General features: G+C 37.0%; 4 protein-coding genes across 6 annotated transcripts; 2 read left to right on the top strand and 2 right to left on the bottom strand.

The window, feature by feature from the left end:
* Nucleotides 1–432: 432 nt before the first annotated feature.
* On the bottom strand, nucleotides 433–5472 carry rcc1l (RCC1 like). 2 transcript variants are annotated; one of them, XM_056745336.1, is made up of 12 exons: nucleotides 5278–5472; nucleotides 4432–4583; nucleotides 4092–4221; nucleotides 3463–3591; nucleotides 3125–3191; nucleotides 2927–2978; nucleotides 2694–2778; nucleotides 2134–2315; nucleotides 1916–2003; nucleotides 1348–1521; nucleotides 1036–1121; nucleotides 433–941 (listed from the first exon to the last, which is right to left on the bottom strand). In XM_056745336.1, the coding sequence occupies exons 3-12, from the start codon at nucleotides 4144–4146 to the stop codon at nucleotides 864–866; spliced, it is 996 nt and encodes a 331-aa protein (XP_056601314.1). In that variant the 5' UTR covers nucleotides 4147–4221; nucleotides 4432–4583; nucleotides 5278–5472; the 3' UTR covers nucleotides 433–863. The 2 variants fall into 2 exon arrangements, with proteins under 2 accessions (XP_056601314.1, XP_056601313.1); XM_056745335.1 differs by having other exon boundaries at nucleotides 4432–4722.
* A 213-nt stretch (nucleotides 5473–5685) lies between these two features.
* ncf1 (neutrophil cytosolic factor 1) lies at nucleotides 5686–10867 on the bottom strand. Its single transcript, XM_056746034.1, has 11 exons — nucleotides 10742–10867; nucleotides 10519–10599; nucleotides 9858–9933; nucleotides 9118–9283; nucleotides 8816–8877; nucleotides 8609–8731; nucleotides 7239–7346; nucleotides 7016–7133; nucleotides 6773–6886; nucleotides 6509–6675; nucleotides 5686–6155 (listed from the first exon to the last, which is right to left on the bottom strand). Exons 1-11 carry the CDS (start codon nucleotides 10811–10813, stop codon nucleotides 6010–6012), a joined length of 1233 nt encoding a protein of 410 aa, XP_056602012.1. The 5' UTR covers nucleotides 10814–10867; the 3' UTR covers nucleotides 5686–6009.
* A 4151-nt stretch (nucleotides 10868–15018) lies between these two features.
* Nucleotides 15019–16486, top strand: polr2j (RNA polymerase II subunit J). The gene is made up of 4 exons (XM_056746144.1): nucleotides 15019–15136; nucleotides 15396–15485; nucleotides 15576–15750; nucleotides 16145–16486. The coding sequence occupies exons 1-4, from the start codon at nucleotides 15084–15086 to the stop codon at nucleotides 16178–16180; spliced, it is 354 nt and encodes a 117-aa protein (XP_056602122.1). The 5' UTR covers nucleotides 15019–15083; the 3' UTR covers nucleotides 16181–16486.
* A 94-nt stretch (nucleotides 16487–16580) lies between these two features.
* alkbh4 (alkB homolog 4, lysine demthylase) lies at nucleotides 16581–17949 on the top strand. Of its 2 annotated transcripts, none has more exons than XM_056746143.1 (3): nucleotides 16581–16733; nucleotides 16832–17020; nucleotides 17206–17949. In XM_056746143.1, exons 1-3 carry the CDS (start codon nucleotides 16605–16607, stop codon nucleotides 17722–17724), a joined length of 837 nt encoding a protein of 278 aa, XP_056602121.1. In that variant the 5' UTR covers nucleotides 16581–16604; the 3' UTR covers nucleotides 17725–17949. The 2 variants fall into 2 exon arrangements, with proteins under 2 accessions (XP_056602121.1, XP_056602120.1); XM_056746142.1 differs by having other exon boundaries at nucleotides 16596–16733; nucleotides 16814–17020.
* Nucleotides 17950–17955: the final 6 nt, after the last annotated feature.

Here is a 17955-nt window from a genome sequence, read left to right on the forward strand (position 1 = left end):
GCCTCAAATATTCCACTCTTTCCCTCAGAATGTATATTGCTTTTTAACTAGTACTATAATCTTGTGATTAGAAATACAGTTTGAAACCAAGCATGTACTCGATTCTGAAGGATACATGAATTTTATGTGACTTTATGGCATCCAACAATGTTTCTAAACCACAGTTGGTAAGATAATCAATTGTGAATTGAAAGTTGCTTCAATTAAAGTCAATGAAAGTTGCTACAAATACTGTTTGTTTTATTGAACGGGGATCCTGGATGGTAATTTGCAACGAAATTTATTCACAAGCAATAGTGATGTCTGATTTGTGATCGTTTTTGATCAACAAATTGGTCTACATGATTCATAAGCAAAGCTTTTTAAATCAAAATGATTTATTTTTTAATAAATTATTATTCTTATTCAGTAAAAACAAATAATTGGTCAACAAATTTTGGTAACACCACCCAGGTGTTTAGCCAAAATAACCTTGTAAGGCCTGATCTGTTTATTTGAATACATATCCACATAGTTTAAGGTCATTTTACCTATTGACAATTTAGTGTATTGTAACAAGGAAAGTTCCATAAACAGTACTAATGTGAATTTAAATGAACAGTGTTTGCCATAACAAACAAAAAAAGTTCATGTAGAATTCCAAAGTCCCTCAAGTCCTTCTGAGGGCGTAAACAGCAGAGGAAGTGTCCAGTTTCCACCTTAAACACACCCTTAGCTTGCTTGTTGCAATGATTTAAAGATTCATTACTGAGTCAACCCAAGGACCAGATATACTGAGAAACAATAAAACCTGGCATGCTGGCACTTCATTAGAAGTCTCTGGGATGTGTCAGTGAAGACTGGCTGAATCAGACATGACGGACTCAAATGATTGATTTAACCAGCGCCACCATGTGGTCAACGCCACAGGCAACATCGGTCACACGGCCTGGGACTGTCACCTAAACAAATCATGAGCATGAAGGACAGAAATTAAAGTGTCAGAATGAACTTTCTGTTTTAGATAAATTGAATGTTGTGTTGTCGGTATCTCACCCTCCACGGAAAATACTGGTCACCGTGTTTTCCGATGCCCAGACATCCTCTCACATTCTTGCCCCAAACAAACAGCTCACCGGGCTCTGAAAGCAACATCGACACAGCACATAACTCAGCCCGCTATTTACATGAAAGTTGGCAAGGACACAGACAGTGCTTTAATAAAACAAAGGTTTAAAATAAAATTCGAATTGGTTTTCTGTAACGACACTGCATTTGAAGCAGTTATTTACTATAAAGCAATTGGAAATAATTAATATGTGTGAATAAATGTATTTGAGCAATACATATTTTAAGATTGAGGTTTACCTGTGATGGCTGCAAAATGATTGAGACCGCAGCGAATGGACGAGACCCTTACTGTCGGGTTGAATTCTGACTTCCCAAAAAACGTGGCAGGTATTCTTTCTGGGACTGCTGACTCTGAAAGATTTGGGCCTTTTCCCAGAATTCCGAAACCCCAAACAAATACATCTCCTTCTTCTACAGAGAGTATTTGATTTAATGACAACGTGCAATACAGAACTAAAATAACACAGGTTCATCAGGATACTGATGGCTATCTTGTCCTTAGAAATAATTATAAATATGCCTTATTAATAACATGCATTATAAAACGTATTACTTATTATACAATTATTAAACCAAATTGCATTTTCGTCTTGTTTAAATGTTGTGTCTTGTCTTATAGATGATAGCTTTTTTCATGCTTTGTTTTTGTTACAAATTAGTTAACAAAATATTTCTAGTGAATATTTTGTTGCAAATAATGTATACATGTGGCAAGCACTCATAAGCACTAACATGGTATTTTTATGTGTTTAAAAAAAACATAGTACCATGTTCAGATGATTTGCTTCCATAAAGCAAATCTTACCGTTCAGAACAGCCACCTGTGTTCCTCCACATGCTGCCTGTCTGACTCGACCCACTGACCTCAGGGGCAGCAGCCGCGGCGAACTAATCTGTGAAACAGACCTTAGATGCACAGTCTGCCTTTTTTACCCCTAATATTATTCTAGAAGCATATCCAACCCTCACAGAAAGAAACAAAAACATCAGGATAATTTAGTGAACCGACGTTATATATAATACCTGTGTCATCTCAGTGACAGAGGCGAGCTGCAGGTACTCCGAGTTCCCCCAACCATAAAGCTGGCCATCGGTGGACACAGCCAAACTACAGTCTCCATATGTGATCACCTGCTGAACTTTGACCCCAGCCAGGTCTCCTCCAACAAGCACTGGACAAGAGGATTTGTTGTGATGGCCCAGACCTTAACACACATTTAAGACGTTTTAATACCGAACGAGGATGTGTACAAGATATTAAAACTGTAATTTTCCTAAAGTGGTAGATGGGATTTGCATCCCCGCGTATGAATAAAATAATGAAATGTATATGACCTCTAATGTACTTAGATAAAATCGTCTGCTTATTGAATAATGTAAACGGCTCATGAATATTAATTAGGTGACATAATGTTACCTATTTACCTAGCAGTTTTTGCTGAAATTCAGGTATAAAAGATTACTGGGTGCAAATTTGTAAGGTACAGTCATACAATTCCCCAATAACAGTTGGTACCCCCCCTATAGTTTACATACAGTTTTAGAAAACAAAACAAAGACTGAGGTGAGGTGACGAAACAAACCTGTTTGTCCATCAGCCCCCCACCCGCAGGCATAAACTGAACCTTTCTCTGTTAGAAATAAACTGTGATCCTGGCCACAAGCCACCTACAGGACAAGAGAAACAGGACAGTCTCATTGGCCAACAACGCATTAAGTTAAACTTGAATTTCATGTAAAAAAATGTAAGAATAAAACTATAACGGTAATTTTGATATCATTTTAATCTTCAAGCAATACATTTATCATTGAATACCTGAATGACCCGACTATCAAAACCCTCCATCTTATGAACAAGATGGCTTCCGCTGCAGAAAACAATACATTAGTCATACAATACTCACAAGCTTTAAAACCACTGGAGTGCAGGCTAAGAAAATATTCAACCATGGTTGCAACATTTAAAGCAATGTCTTTTAAGCAGGTTTAGATGCAATATTGCTAAGAAACAAACCTGAAGACTTCATCCTCCACAATCGGTCTGCCACACTGTCCATAAGCATTATTACCCATGCTGAAAACTGATGAAGAGAAAAGATTTTTGTTGTAATAACCATTTTCAGGGTGACAGGCAAAACAGAAGAAATATCACGTTATTTACTTTTTTTGGATCGTACATAAACTCACATTAAACATGCAAAATACAGTTTTTATTTCCAGGATCGTGAATTACATTAATTTCCATACTGCTTTAAGTATGTACAGGCAGCATGCAGTATATTATTATTACTTAAAGCACAAATAATATTAAAATCTGCAATAAATAGCAATGAAAATAGCAAATATCCTCACCTCCCTCAGAATCTGTGAGTACCAGGGAGTGAGCACGGCCACATGACACCTGCAGCACTCGCGTCTCCTGAGGGTTGACCAGTGGCAGAGACACTGGAGAAGGTTCCAGAACATAGTCATAACTTTTATCTGTAAACACACAAGACAAAGCAGTTCATGAATAAACATGAGTAAACATGAATGTGGTCATCAGAATGGTTTTGGTCACAGAGTTATATTTAAAGGGACAGTTCACCCAAAAATGAAGATTCTGTTATAATTTTCTCACCCTCAAATTGTTCCAAACCTGTACAAATTTCATTGCTCTGTTGAACACAAAGGAAGACATCTGGAAGAATGTCAGTAACCAAAAATCTCCTCCCCAATTTATTGCAATAGTCGGGAAATCATATACTACAGGAGTCAAACGAGTTGAGATTTGGTTACTGACATTCTTCCAAATATCTTCATTTGTTTTCACCAGAACAAAGACATTTATAAACGTTTGGAACAATCTGAGGGTAAGGAAATAATAACAGAATCTTCATTTTTTAAGTGAACTATCCCTTTGAAGGGTTGCTTATACAGGAGCTGGTGAATTACTGATCAAATTGTTGTGTGGTGATGGGAAATGGGCGTTTTTTCCTCACGTCTGTCCTTTTGAGTCCGCTGGAAGCCCAGCTGGGAATCTTTGTTAAGCCCCATGCCCCACAGTTTGGTCAGGTCCCTGCTATTACTTGCCAACAAAGTGAAGCCATATCCGCAGGCTGCGGAGGAAATCTACCGAAAAAACATACAAGACATACAAAATAAAGATGATGTTATCCTTAATATAAGGAATTGTTCTGGAGAGTGTAACTTGGGTTATTTATTTTGTACACGGCAACTTTAACCCCTTAAAAAAGTATTATTATTGTGATGCTGTGTCTCATTTTATTCCCATAATAATTAATGAAGTATTGCTTTATTAATGACCCGTGGTATGTATACCTTTTGTTCGGTGTCCAGGCGATAAGGTGTGAGCTGGTGCTTCCTGGGCTTTTTCCTGCCACTGTCTGGCACCACAAAACTGGGGATTCCTAAAGCGCCCGTGTAGCTAAAGCCCCATACAAACACCTTCTCTTTGGGCTTCCTGTGCTGACCTACATATTGAAACACAGGTCTGTCATCTTGCTGCACCCCTGTCATGCCATAAGGTTGTGTGGCGTAAGAACGGAGACCCACACGAATGCAACACAAGCCACATACACGAATGTTGACTAATGCCATTATGACAGTGACCTGCACAGGACACAAAACAAAGTGACAAAACATCATGAAATAATGTGACTTCAGTCAGAAATAAAAACATACAAAATCTGACCTTTCAATTCGTATGTGGAAAATGTATACTATAAGACAAGTGTTTTTAATACGATGTCAACAATGTCAAAAGTGCTTTCCATTAAAAAAGAAACTAAATTAACTTACATAACTTATGCAATATATTTAGGCAGAGACTGAATCACTTCATTATAAGGTATTTCTTCTGTAAATGCTTTATATTGAAATTACTCTCTTAACTTATGCCTGATGTAGATTGATACAGAAACTAACTTATCTAACATAAGCAACAAGTAAAAAAATAACTATACCATAAATTGTTAATTTAAAAGGTAGCCTACTATGGAACTTATAATGGTATGTGTGGTTTTACTGAAGTAACGTTACCTTGAAGTGTAAATTCAACAGGTCATTCGACACAATTGTATAACCATTACTGTGGCGATTACAAACTTTTAGTATATTTGTCAGAGTAACTGACAATAAAGCAATAAACGTAAGATTGTTACTCACCGCTGAATGACCATTAAATAATCCAACAACATATAACAAAACGCTTTCACAGCATTCGTGTCACTTAATTTAATTAATTCCCGTAAATATCTGTATATTTTAAGCTGATTTTAATGTTTGAAATGAAATAAACGGGAATATAAAGTAAAATATGCCCTTTCTCTGCTGCCCTAACATGTTGCCTACGGAGGCCGCCATGACAGCTCACTTGTGACGTGTGGGATGTGACGTATGTTGCACTGTGCAATGACAAACACACCGCTAGGGGGCGACAAAAGCTTGTTTGTCATGGTGGGTTACTCGCTTTGCTTTCTTGTTTTATATTCAAGATGTGCTTTTTGGAAATTTAATGACTCTTAGTAGTCGAACTCGAAGTAGTCGTTGATAAAGACGAATATCTAGACCGTTTTTTTTCATGCATGTTTTGTGCATTGTTTTTATTATTCACTGCTCAACAACATCAAAAATAAGTTTCAGTAAAATTTTAAATAAAATGCTTACATAGTACTACTTTCATAGTTTACATAGTACATTTCCGATAGACATCTAGACATACTTATATTATATGTATTACATATCTAACATGCATAGCTTATAACAGGTTCTGTGCCAAGCAGGATTGAACAGAGCAGAGGACGCGTGTGTGCACAAGCGTCTGGATGCCGGTCAACAACTGTTCAGATTAAACTTAAACAGAAAAGTACAGTTTTCACAAAAGTTGTTGAATGCAGATCAGCTGGCTTCATGTATGCTGACTCTCTTGCATGTGTTCTCAGTACAGCGCTCCAGAATGAGCTGAGGACTGGGCCGGGGAGGAATGACTGGAATACTCTTGTCCAGATCTTCTGTTTTGGAGGAGCTTGGGTTTACAATGTTCTCTACACAAACACAACATGGTTTAAAAGAAGTATTTTAAAATAATCTTAATCTTTGCCTTCAAGAGCTGAAAATATATTTTATTCACAATTTCAGCCTGAATAATGTGTAGCCCTATAATAAACATAAATAGACATTTTGTGATATATTTCTGTCACCATTAGGATTTACTTTCATTATTAAATTGCATTTCGGCTTAATCTGCCTTGTGTTTGTTGGATTCTCAAAACCACCGTAACAATTTCATGGTAGGCTACTTTCCATATATATAAAAATAGTACTAAGAAGAGGAAGTTGAAAATTTACTTTTCTTTGTCTTGATGTATTTTAGACTTTGCACATGCACAATACACACCTCTGTTTGGCTTCCTCTCCTGTAGTGGAGATCGTGTCACATCTTTGGATTGGGAGTTTAGTCTCCCTCGCTGCTGTAAGAATCGCCGGCTCTGTCTGCGATAACTGTCCTGACTGATCCTCTGACGTCCCTTAGGATGAATGCTCTGGACGTTGCGAATGGTTGATCTATTGGTGACAGTAAAAAAAGATATATCAGCAAAAGAACGTTTGAAAGTTGGTAAATATTAACATCATGTGGAATTGTGCTCGTATATGTAGGTACCTTCTGGGGGGTGGTGTGGATCTTTTGACAACAGCCTTTTCAGCATCCATCTCTTTCTTCTCACCCGTCCTATAGAGGAACATGGATGGGTAGTGACCTGTATCTTCTCCTTTCCTGTTAGAGACAAACAAAGTTTCCTTAGCGAAAACCCGATTAAAGTTTAAATAACAACATTTTTGCACTTTTCAACCTATTGTTTTGAAAAACAATGTTATACAGTTTAAGTCGTCAACTGAATCCTACCTGACCACCCACCACCCATCCAGAAGTTTATGGATAACTTCAATAGTCTCTCCCGCCTCGAGAGTTAACTCATCCTCTTCGACAGCTTTATACCCTTTGGTGGTTTTGTAAAGCTCTCCTGTAAGAAGAGAGACATCATCAACACAGGCCAACAGAACACAATCTCTCCTCTTTGATTTAGCATACTGCTATCTGGCCTTAAAGTGACAGTGTACACATTTACCTGCATAGTTAGGCTCTGGTTCCTCTGATTCATCTGCTCCATCCAGTGGTTCCAAGTATGAAGCCGGTACCCAACCTCTCCTGGACTCACACTGACAGAACCACCAGCCTGCAGGAATCACATTAAATCACAACCATATGATCAATAGGCCTATATAATGTATTATCTCAACATGGGGTTTAATGAAATGTTGCAAACCATTTATTTCCATGACCTCATAGAACAAGTATTTAATTTACATGGATTTGTAAATGCATGTTTGTACTGATATAAAAAGAGTTCAGAAGGTTGTGCAATGGGGAGTTGACTAAGATATTTTGTAATTCTTGACAAAAATACTATTTATGTTACCAAGAGACTAGTGTGATTGTTCCTTACACAAGAATGACATTGATGACTAACAACTAGAAGTTTAGCTGCCTATACAGTAAATGATAACAAGTTTGCGAGGGTCAAATTTTATAATTTAAAGGAGCAATGCGAAGATTTTAGCCGCATCTAGCGGTGAGGTTGGGAATTACAACCAATGGCTCCCTCCGCCACTCCCTTTCACAAACAAACATGTGGTCAAGTTTTTTGTTTCTTTGCCGAAGGAGATAACGTGTTTACAAAACACACTCTGTAGAGCAGATTTAGGGCTACTGTAGTAACAACATAGCAAATTCCATGCAAGCTGTATGTTGATAGAAAATCACATTCTAATGTAATAAAGAAGTAACACTTCATTATGTAAGGTCTGTATACACCTCTGAAGACATAGTTACAGAAGAAATAGTTATTGTATTTTGTAACGAGAAAGGCGGGACAAGAGCCGTGAGGGCGGGTGATAACGAGTGTCAGCTGGGTGTTGCACCGGTCCTGCATAAAAAGGAGAAGCGACGAGCGTGTGGACCAGGCCTAGACACTGTTGTGTTAAGTTATATTTATGTTACTTTCGTTTTGTATTGTTCGCCGGTTCCCGCCTCCTTTCTTCCCTACTTTGAACTGTATTACACATTTCTGTCAATAAATCCTATAAAAAGTTACACATTGGACCTTTAAAGTGAGAGTAAGCCCATAAATGAAATATTTTTCCTCAATAACCTTCATGTCATTCTAAACCTGTATGACTTAATTTATCCTGGAAAACACAAACGTAGTCATTTGAAGAATGTTGGTAATCGACCACCAGCCGAACAAAATATACATGAAGAATTCCAATGAAGAAGGAAAGTCATAAAGGTTTTGAATGACATAAGGGTGAATAAATGATGACAGGTTTTTATTTATCGGTGAACTGTCCCTTTAAGGTTAACATTAAGATATATAAATGCTGTGAAAGTATTGTACAAAGTCCATTCATGTTATCTTATGTAGCACATTCAGCTCACCATTTGGACTTTTCTCCACAATGTCCACCATGTCTCCTGCCTTCAGAGTGATCTCATACTTTGAGCTCTTGCCGTAGTCTGCAATCACTCTGTAACTTTCAAGCATGATAGGCCCTGTGATTTCTGTACAAAAATACGGCGAACACAACATAAGCAAGGTATCTCAGTTAAGATATATCAGATGCAAATCAGAAAATTGATTTATACCTGATGAAGTGTTTGTCCTTGATCTACTGGTGGACATAATAAAAGTTTCGTTTCTTTTGAATCTAGAGAAAGATGATATTATTGGTTGTCATTCATTTTGATATTTGGTTTTGATTTAGCACATACTTTTTTAGCATTTACAAGGTTTTGACCTTTTATAGATTTTAAAGTGATAATACAAAGACAGAGGATAAAATGGATAAATGTTAAGCAGCACTGTCATTTCATTACCATTATTGTGCTTAATGTGGTGTAATGCACGCTAACCACTAAATCACAGCTCCAAACTGATTTGTACTCACGGATGGGGGGCCGGCGGAGATTCATCTACAGGCCGTATTTTGAACAAGTCATGTACCAACTGACAGCGGGAGATCTTTGCAGGCAGGTTGAGCAGAGAGCCAAAATATTCAGTTAGAGTCACCTGCCTTGTCTCGGTTGTTTTTTGGTTGTCAAGCCATTTTGGAGCTTAGGAGGATAAAGATTGTAAAATATAAAATTATACGTTATGGTCATACAGCTACAATTTGTATGAGTAGTCTCAGCAACAATTTGTCTGTGTAGTCTACTGCAAAACTGGAAAGTCCAAAAAAATTACAGTTGGTCAGCAACATCTGCCACAATAGTGCCATCTGCAACAATAGTTGTTTTGCAGAAGTGAAACCCAGTTACACAAATAAAAACACAACAAGAATGCACATTATTACGCAAATGCAGACATTTCGACATAAGTATCATGCAGCACTACACATGTTAATATTCAGGTTTAAACTTTCCTAAACTCTGAATGAATAAATAGATATTATTTGATATGTGTGACATAAAGCAGGTGCTTCCTCTTCTGAGAGGAACTAAAACTGACTTCTGTGTTGTCTGCTATTGCTGATAAATGAAACTATCATTCAATGCTGACATGCTTGTGGACAGTATCGATAAGTCTTTTGCTTTTATCTTGGTAAATCATTTACTATAATTCAGTCTTGGTACATTTGTTTTAAGGGTCACGTGCTTTTAAGATCATACTCTGTAAGTGTCACTTTACCTGGTAATGTAGGAATAATTCTGTCCTTTGCATCGATCTCTCCTGCTTCAATAGGGAACATTTCTTTTAATGCTTTCTATGAATTAAATGATAGATGACAAACAGGTTATTTTGTTAGGTAACAGACACATACAGCCACAGAGAAAAATAAGAGGCCATTTTAGAGATTTTGATTTCATGTACTATTTATAGGTATGTTTTAGGTAAAACAATAGTTTTTGTTTACTTCTGTGAACTACTCACAATATTTTTACCAAATTTTTATATAAGTTAGGGTTAGGTTAGGGTCTATATAAGTTTCTATTTGCAGAAAATAAAAACTGGAGAAACAGATCATAATAACAGATAACGTGGTCTCTATTTTTCAAGACCTCAAATACTGCAAAAAATCCAAACAATTTTATATTTACTTTTAAGTAATACAGTAATATTTGGACAAGCATATCTTTGTTTGGAATGCCCACAATTCATAAAATGTCAAATGTAATGTCTGTTAAAATGTAAATTTACATATTAATTACAATACCAATACATTTATTACTGTATATATTTTCAGGACTTTTAAAAAAAGTGATAAGGAGTTTATGCATCTATGTGATGAGGAAATGCATCTAGCAATGAAAAACGAAACAACTTTCGATTGTAGAAAATAGAAACTTACATGGAATGTGTGGATTTCTGGATACACTCTGTAAACCAGCTTTTCTGATTGATCGCTCCATTTAACCAAAAGCATGTACACCTTTTGAAAACAATTGTTTTATTTTTGAGAATAATTGTTGTATGTAATGTCAAGCTTATCTGTTTTTGACAGTGTATATGTCTTCATAGATTAAAACAGTATAATTGCATTAAAACTATATAATGTATAATTGCCTACTCACATAGTGCTGACTGGGATAGAACCTTTTCTCAAAGCCTAACAGCTCCACATGTCGCACGTAATGTTCAGCCATCCTGTAAAACGAAGACTCGTTCAGTCGCTAAATGTATAGGAGACTGCTCTTGAAATGTTAGTTCACCTGTGTTTATAGAGCTCAGTGTGACAGTGGGAGGAGCGTTCTCTCATAGTCGTTCCTCTTTCACTTTATTAGTTTAAAATCAATGACAAAACACAGATGAGAAATTCCAGAGTTACATGTATGAAATGTTGTTTATTTGTGGTCATGAAATGTTTTGATGAATGAAATGCTGAAAGTACATGGGGGCTATAGTTTTACACAAATAAATGAAGAATAAACTAACCGAACACTTAAATTCATGAAAGAGAAATGACACAAATATTTAAATGCAAAATATGAATTACATAACTGATTCCTTCGTCTATGTCAGATTTGTGTAATTTAATTGAATAACTTTTCAATCACGACATAAAGTCCTTGTGAACTTTCTATGTCTTTATGATGATATAAGTTTACAAAACTGTAAATACAGTATTAAACCCGTTTGGCCTCTGCCAGGCTGGAGCCATTAGAAACCCCTGGAGAGATGGCCGGTCATTCACAGGGCAAACAATCACACACATTGGAGCGATTTAGTAACTCCATTCCCATAATCTATAGGCGATACTGTCATTGTTAACTGCCGTAATTTTACATTCATGACAAATGTCATTGTTAAAAGATGGATGGCATTACGGTTATGCAGACTTTCTTACAGTGAGGTTCCTCATGTTTACTTCTGTGTAGTTTTCTGCGGCACATGTTTACTGAAAAAGAGAAGGAAACATTGAGAAAGCAAATTTGTTCAAGTGGTTAATGCCATGTTTGGTAAGTTCCTCCTATTTATCGCTGCTATTGCCATCATATCTAATAATATAATATATTAAATATGTGTAATATATTTTCTGCTTATAGGAAACAGACATGACTCAAGAAATACTTTGTTACACACTGTTGATTATATAACATTTAAAAACAGATGTATTACACTATAGATGTCTTTAACCATAAAAATGTCTGTTCAGCAGGTCGCATTTATTGCGACATTTGGGCACAAATGCTTTACTACGAAACAAAACACTGTAACACGAAAAATATGTATATCTTTTGTCTGTTTTAATACATTTAGGGATAGGCAATTTTCTAGGTTTCCACACAAATTTGGAAAGACCTATTGCCACATTTGAGTCATTACCTAAGTCATGCAGATGTGGAAGGAGTGAGGAATCCTGTAAAAGTCATGAGGCCATTTTCTCCCACACACTTCTAGATATTTTCACACACCCACATAGCTACATAATGTTTTTGGGGGAAATATTTAGTAAATTCCTTATATGTGTTGATTACAATAAAGTAAGCAAGAACTTTTTAGGAAGTAATAATTTATTGACACCAATTTGTTCATTTACATTGTCATGAAAGAAGAAAAGATTAAAGAAAAATATACAGATTAGACTACACTAAATTAAACTGGACTTTGAACTGAATTGCCTCTGTTAAACTGGATTCTTGTAAAACCATAACCTCCTTTTCCATATGTCAATCCTTTGATATGATGTGGACAGGGAATAGCTTTCATTACCTTTTGACTTTAAAATCAGGTCAATTATATATAAAGTGAGGAAAATAAGTATTTGAACACTCTGCTATTTTGCATGTTCTCCCACTTAGAAATCATGGAGGGGTCTGAAATTGTCATCGTAGGTGCATGTCCACTGTGAGAGACATAATCTAAAAAAAAAACAGAAATCACAATGTATGACTTTTTAACTATTTATTTGTATGATACAGCTGCAAATAAGTATTTGAACACCTGTCTATCAGCTAGAATTCTGACCCTCAAAGACCTGTTAGTCTGCCTTTAAAATGTCCACCTCCACTCCATTTATTATCTTAAATTAGATGCATCTGTTTGAGGTCGTTAGCTGCATAAAGACACCTGTCCACCCTATACAATCAGTACGAATCCAACTACTAACATGGCCAAGACCAAAGTGCTGTTCAAAGACACTAGAGACAAAATTGTACACCTCCACAAGGCTGGAAAGGGCTACGGGGAAATTGCCAAGCAGCTTGGTGACAAAAGGTCCACTGTTGGAGCAATCATTAGAAAATGGAAGAAGCTGAACATGACTCTCAATCTCCCTCGGACTGGGAGATCTCACCTCGTGGGGTCTCAATGATCCTAAGAAAGGTGAGAAATCAGCCCAGAACTACACGGGAGGAGCTGGTCAATGACCTATAAAGAGCTGGGACCACCGTTTCCAAGGTTACTGTTGGTAATACACTAAGACGTCGTGGTTTGAAATCATGCATGGCACGGAAGGTTCCCCTGCTTAAACCAGCACATGTCCAGGCCCGTCTTAAGTTTGCCAATGACCATTTGGATGATCCAGAAGAGTCATGGGTGAATGTCATGTGGTCAGATGAGACCACAATAGAACTTTTTGGTCATAATTCCACTAAACGTGTTTGGAGGAAGAAGAATGATGAGTACCATCCCAAGAACACCATCCCTACTGTGAAGCATGGGGCTGGTAGCATCATGCTTTGGGGGTGATTTTTCTGCACATGGGACAGGGCGACTGCACTGTATTAAGGAGAGCATTGAAGATGGGTCGAGGCTGGGTCTTCCAACATGACAATGACCCGAAGCACACAGCCAGGATAACCAAGGAGTGGCTCTGTAAGAAGCATATCAAGGTTCTGGCGTGTCCTAGCCGGTCTCCAGACCTAAACCCAATAGAGAATCTTTGGAGGGAGCTCAAACTCTGTGTTTCTCAGCGACAGGCTAGAAACCTGAGTTATCTAGAGAAGATCTGTGTGGAGGAGTGGGCCAAAATCCCTCCTGCAGTGTGTGCAAACCTGGTGAAAAACTACAGGAAATGTTTGACCTCTGTAATTGCAAACAAAGGCTACTGTACCAAATATTAACATTGATTTTCTCAGGTGTTCAAATACTTATTTGCAGCTGTATCATACAAATAAATAGTTTAAAAAAATCATACATTGTGATTTCTGGATTTTTTTTTTTATTATGTCTCTCAAGTGGACACGCACCTACGATGACAATTTCAGACCCCTCCATGATTTCTAAGTGGGAGAACATGCAAAATAGCAGAGTGTTCAAATACTTATTTTCCTCACTTTAAGAGATAGATAAACAAATTGCTTCAGTGTTTGTTACATTACTGTAACTAGATAGACACTTCATCACTTTTAAATGGAAACAGTCATGAAGAAGCACAAATACATCTAAAAATATTATGTTGCACTTACTTCCAAAGATACAGGACTCTAGCTTTCAATTACTCGTTTCACTTCCCATTTCCTCAAAGGATAATGTCTGAATTGCCAAATCCTGGTTTAAAATAGCACTCAGCAATTTGTTGTAAAATGTATGAATCACATTGACCTCCAATACGGTGAGTAAGAACAACATACATAAACAACACTTGAGTGTCATCGTCAGGTCAGGAAAAGAGTCTGGAAAATATAAGATGCCTGTCAACTTTGGGTGAATATCAGGGACTTGTTCAGTATTGGAAAAGCAAAACAGAATTGGCAGCTGTGTTGAAAAAACTTATATAGAAATTCGAATGTATTTAAGAGTTAAAATTAATACGAAAGATGGAAATTAAATTAGTCGCTGCTGTGAATGTGATGGGTTCTGTTTGTGGATGTTGTCCAGCAAATATAGTAGAACCTGTTCAGAAGGGCACAGAATGATGTTTGGAATTAATAATAATAATAAAAACTCTATATATATTTAATTAATCAATGTTGCAAAACACACACACTTAAAGGGATAATTCACCCAAAAAAATGAAATTATGTCATGCTTTATTCACCTTCAAGTTGTTCTACAAATCTGTATTTGTTCTGATAAATACAGAAAAAGATATTTGGAAGAATGCCTGTAACCAGACAGATTTTGCACCCCTTGACTACCATAGTAGTCTTTAAAATGTCTTCCATGATTGAACAAAAAAAATCCTACTATGGGAGTCAATGGGAGCCATGATCTGTTTGGTTATAAGCATTCTTCCAAATAACTTTCTCTGTGTTCATCAGAACAAATACATTTATACAGATTTGTCTCGAAAGTGAGTTATGATGACAGAATTTTTATTTTGGGGTGAACTATCCCTGTAAACCTATGGGTTTGTACGAATTTTGTCTGTTGCTTAACGGCGCCCTCCAGCGGTTCCCATCAGGGTTTGCGCTCATAATGCGCATGTGTAGAACAGTGTGAGCGCATTAGCGCTGCGTGTTTTCAAACAAGATGAACGCGCCACCAGCATTCGAGTCATTTTTGTTATTTGAGGGAGAGAAAAAGTAAGTGAAATACCGTAATTTGCTATTAAATTGTTAATCGTATGGCCTTTTACAATGAAACTGAAGTCCACTTTAAACAAAGGATGTGTGCAAAGTGTTTAGCTTGTTGGCTAACGACTGGTAGTAATGTTTAGCCGTTTTTATGAACCTATGGTTCTGTCTATGTTTTTGCGATCATAAAATTCTTTAAAGTGGTTTTACGTATTAATATTTAAAGACAATACAACTGCTCAAAACTCTTGATAAATTACCTTTACAGGATCACGATAGTTAAGGACACCAAGGTGCCCAATGCATGTCTGTTCACACTGAATAAGGAGGACCACACGCTGGGGAACATCATCCGGTCGTAAGTCTTTAATCCATCGTACACATTTGATCAAACTTACTTTATATTTGAAGCATGTATAACCGTATAACACTATGATATCTCCATCAGACAACTGCTAAAAGACCCTCAGGTGCTGTTTGCTGGATATAAAGTTCCCCACCCACTGGAGCATAAGATTGTGATCCGAGTTCAGACAACACCAGACTACAGTCCTCAAGAAGCCTTCACTAATGCCATCACTGACTTGATCAGTGAGCTCTCCCTGCTGGAAGAAAGATTCAGGGTACATCACTTCCATCACAATGTGCAGTGTTGGGGCTTCTCCACGACCAAAATATTGAAACCCTGCTTTAATGTATAATATAGATTATTAGATTACATATATAGATTTTACTATTTTACTTGAAGTCAATGAACTGATGTTTTTGCTGTTGGATGATACATTTGTGAAAACAATAGACCACATTTGCATTGAACAAGGGCTATGAGGGGGTTTTGGTTTAGTAACTAACCACCTGGCATAAAACGAAACTCAGAACATGGGTTTTACACAAGCAATCAAAGATTTAAATTTCTATAGAGTATATAAAAATATAATTCATTTTAGTGACACTGTAACTGGATTCTTGTTAGTGTGCACTGTCTTTCAAAAACTGATGTGTCTTTTATGGTTTTAGGTTGCCATCAAAGACAAGCAGGAGGGAATAGAATGAAGAAAAGCAACACTGTTGGATGACAACTGATACACAATTGACTGGATTTCCACCCTTAAATTCTCTTAATGGATTGCAGTGTCTCCTGACCCCTTTCATTTATTTATTTTCTTCAGAAATTAAGAGGTTGGCTGAGTAGTGCTCAAATGCTGACAGCATCAAGTTATTAACATGGAGCTTTTGCTGGTACAATGAATACGTTTATATTCAAATATTTCATAATTTACTGATCAAATTATGATAAAAAGTCTTTTCATATGTGATGTAATATGATTTTGTAATAAAGAAATAGTTTTTTTATTATTATTATTAGTGTGCAGTCATTTTTGTTGATTTTAAACTCAGGATCTCAACGTTAAAAATAGGAACTAATTTGGCGTAGGAACCGTTTGGCATTAGTTTGTTTCTGCGGGGGCACAATAAAATGACGCACATTTGTAGCCTGATGGCTACCGGAGAAATAATACGTGTTTGCGGTTGTAAAGGCATACGAACATGTCTAAGATGTGAAGAAGAGAAGTCTGAAAAACATTTACCACAAAACAATGACCCGGTGAGTCGATATTTTATTTGCAAAAATCGAAACGATTTTTTGCTCATGAAACTTAAGGTTGATCGATTGTTTCAAACTAGACCTTCCCCATTTCACAGATACATTACGAATTCGTCTATGATCCCGTAACACAGTCAGCTGTCCGGGAGGAGAACGGTGTTCAGTCCTTTCAGTTCCATGGAGTGTTTTTGTGGGAGAACTTTGTGTCGGAAGATGAAGAGAGAGAGCTGGTCGCTGCAATGGACGAAAACGTATGGAGGCAATCTCAGTCAGGCAGACGGAAACAGGTAGCCTACTGTAAACAAGCCGGTATTGGTCAAACTTTATAAAAAGAAAATATTAATAGTGTCACTTTTAGTTATTTTATTACTGTGACAAAAAAAACAAAATGTACTATCTCTGATTTTGAACTGTTGCTTTCAGTGGTGCAACTCGGTTGTATTGTCACAATTATGTATTTTTTCATGCAAAGGATTTTGGGCCAAAGGTGAACTTCAAGAAGAAGAAGGTCCGTGCTGGGGACTTCACTGGCCTTCCTGCCGTCAGCTGTTGCCTGGTGGACAGGATGAGACAGACACCTCTCTTAGCTTCCTTTAAACCAGTAGAACAGTGCAATTTAGACTATGATCCAATCAGAGGCTCTGCTATTGACCCACATTTAGATGACAGCTGGCTGTGGGGAGAGCACTTGGTCACTATCAACCTGTTGTCCGATACTGTTCTTACAATGAGTTTAGATCAAGGATGGGAGGACATGGACACAGGGGAGTCGAGAGTGGCTGTTCATCTACCTCGGAGGTCTTTGGTTGTACTCTTTGGAGAGGCTCGGCATCGGTGGAAACATGCCATCTGCAGAAAAGACGTTCATGGTCGTAGAGTATGCAGCACCTTCCGAGAGCTCTCTGCTGAGTTTCTGCCCGGAGGAGAACAGGAAAAGCTGGGCTCTGAGTTGCTTGATATAGCACTGAAATTCAAGGGTACACCCCTATGAACTGCCAATGCATACATAAGCGAATGTATAATCTGTTTCCTTTTACACAATTTGTAAAGTAATGTTTTTTAATCTTAATTTAAATAAACACTATTCTGTATTGTACTCTAGAGATGTTATTTAATTTAGGATCATTTCAACAAAGTTGCATTTTAAAGCTGCATTTATTTGGTTAAATGGATTTATTTTATTACATAAGAAAAATAAAAAAACTGTTGAAAACTGTCTCTT

The sequence above is a fragment of the Triplophysa dalaica genome, chromosome 4, assembly GCF_015846415.1.
Source record: "Triplophysa dalaica isolate WHDGS20190420 chromosome 4, ASM1584641v1, whole genome shotgun sequence".
NCBI classification, from domain to species: Eukaryota; Metazoa; Chordata; class Actinopteri; order Cypriniformes; family Nemacheilidae; genus Triplophysa; species Triplophysa dalaica.

Coding starts and splice junctions, on each gene's coding strand:
- rcc1l (XM_056745335.1), bottom strand. CDS start 4,710: ATGGCATTAGTCAACATTCGTGTATGTGGCTTGTGTTGCATTCGTGTG. Junction 2,316..2,693: donor GGGGGCTGATGGACAAACAG/GTTTGTTTCGTC, acceptor ATGTGTGTTAAG/GTCTGGGCCATCACAACAAA. Junction 2,004..2,133: donor CTGTCACTGAGATGACACAG/GTATTATATATA, acceptor TCTGTTTCACAG/ATTAGTTCGCCGCGGCTGCT.
- ncf1 (XM_056746034.1), bottom strand. CDS start 10,813: ATGGCTGAACATTACGTGCGACATGTGGAGCTGTTAGGCTTTGAGAAA. Junction 9,284..9,857: donor AATTATTCCTACATTACCAG/GTAAAGTGACAC, acceptor TATCCTCCTAAG/CTCCAAAATGGCTTGACAAC. Junction 6,156..6,508: donor GGAGAGGAAGCCAAACAGAG/GTGTGTATTGTG, acceptor GTGTTTGTGTAG/AGAACATTGTAAACCCAAGC.
- polr2j (XM_056746144.1), top strand. CDS start 15,084: ATGAACGCGCCACCAGCATTCGAGTCATTTTTGTTATTTGAGGGAGAG. Junction 15,137..15,395: donor TTATTTGAGGGAGAGAAAAA/GTAAGTGAAATA, acceptor TTACCTTTACAG/GATCACGATAGTTAAGGACA. Junction 15,486..15,575: donor CTGGGGAACATCATCCGGTC/GTAAGTCTTTAA, acceptor TATCTCCATCAG/ACAACTGCTAAAAGACCCTC.
- alkbh4 (XM_056746142.1), top strand. CDS start 16,605: ATGACGCACATTTGTAGCCTGATGGCTACCGGAGAAATAATACGTGTT. Junction 16,734..16,813: donor TACCACAAAACAATGACCCG/GTGAGTCGATAT, acceptor GTTTCAAACTAG/ACCTTCCCCATTTCACAGAT. Junction 17,021..17,205: donor AGTCAGGCAGACGGAAACAG/GTAGCCTACTGT, acceptor TTTCATGCAAAG/GATTTTGGGCCAAAGGTGAA.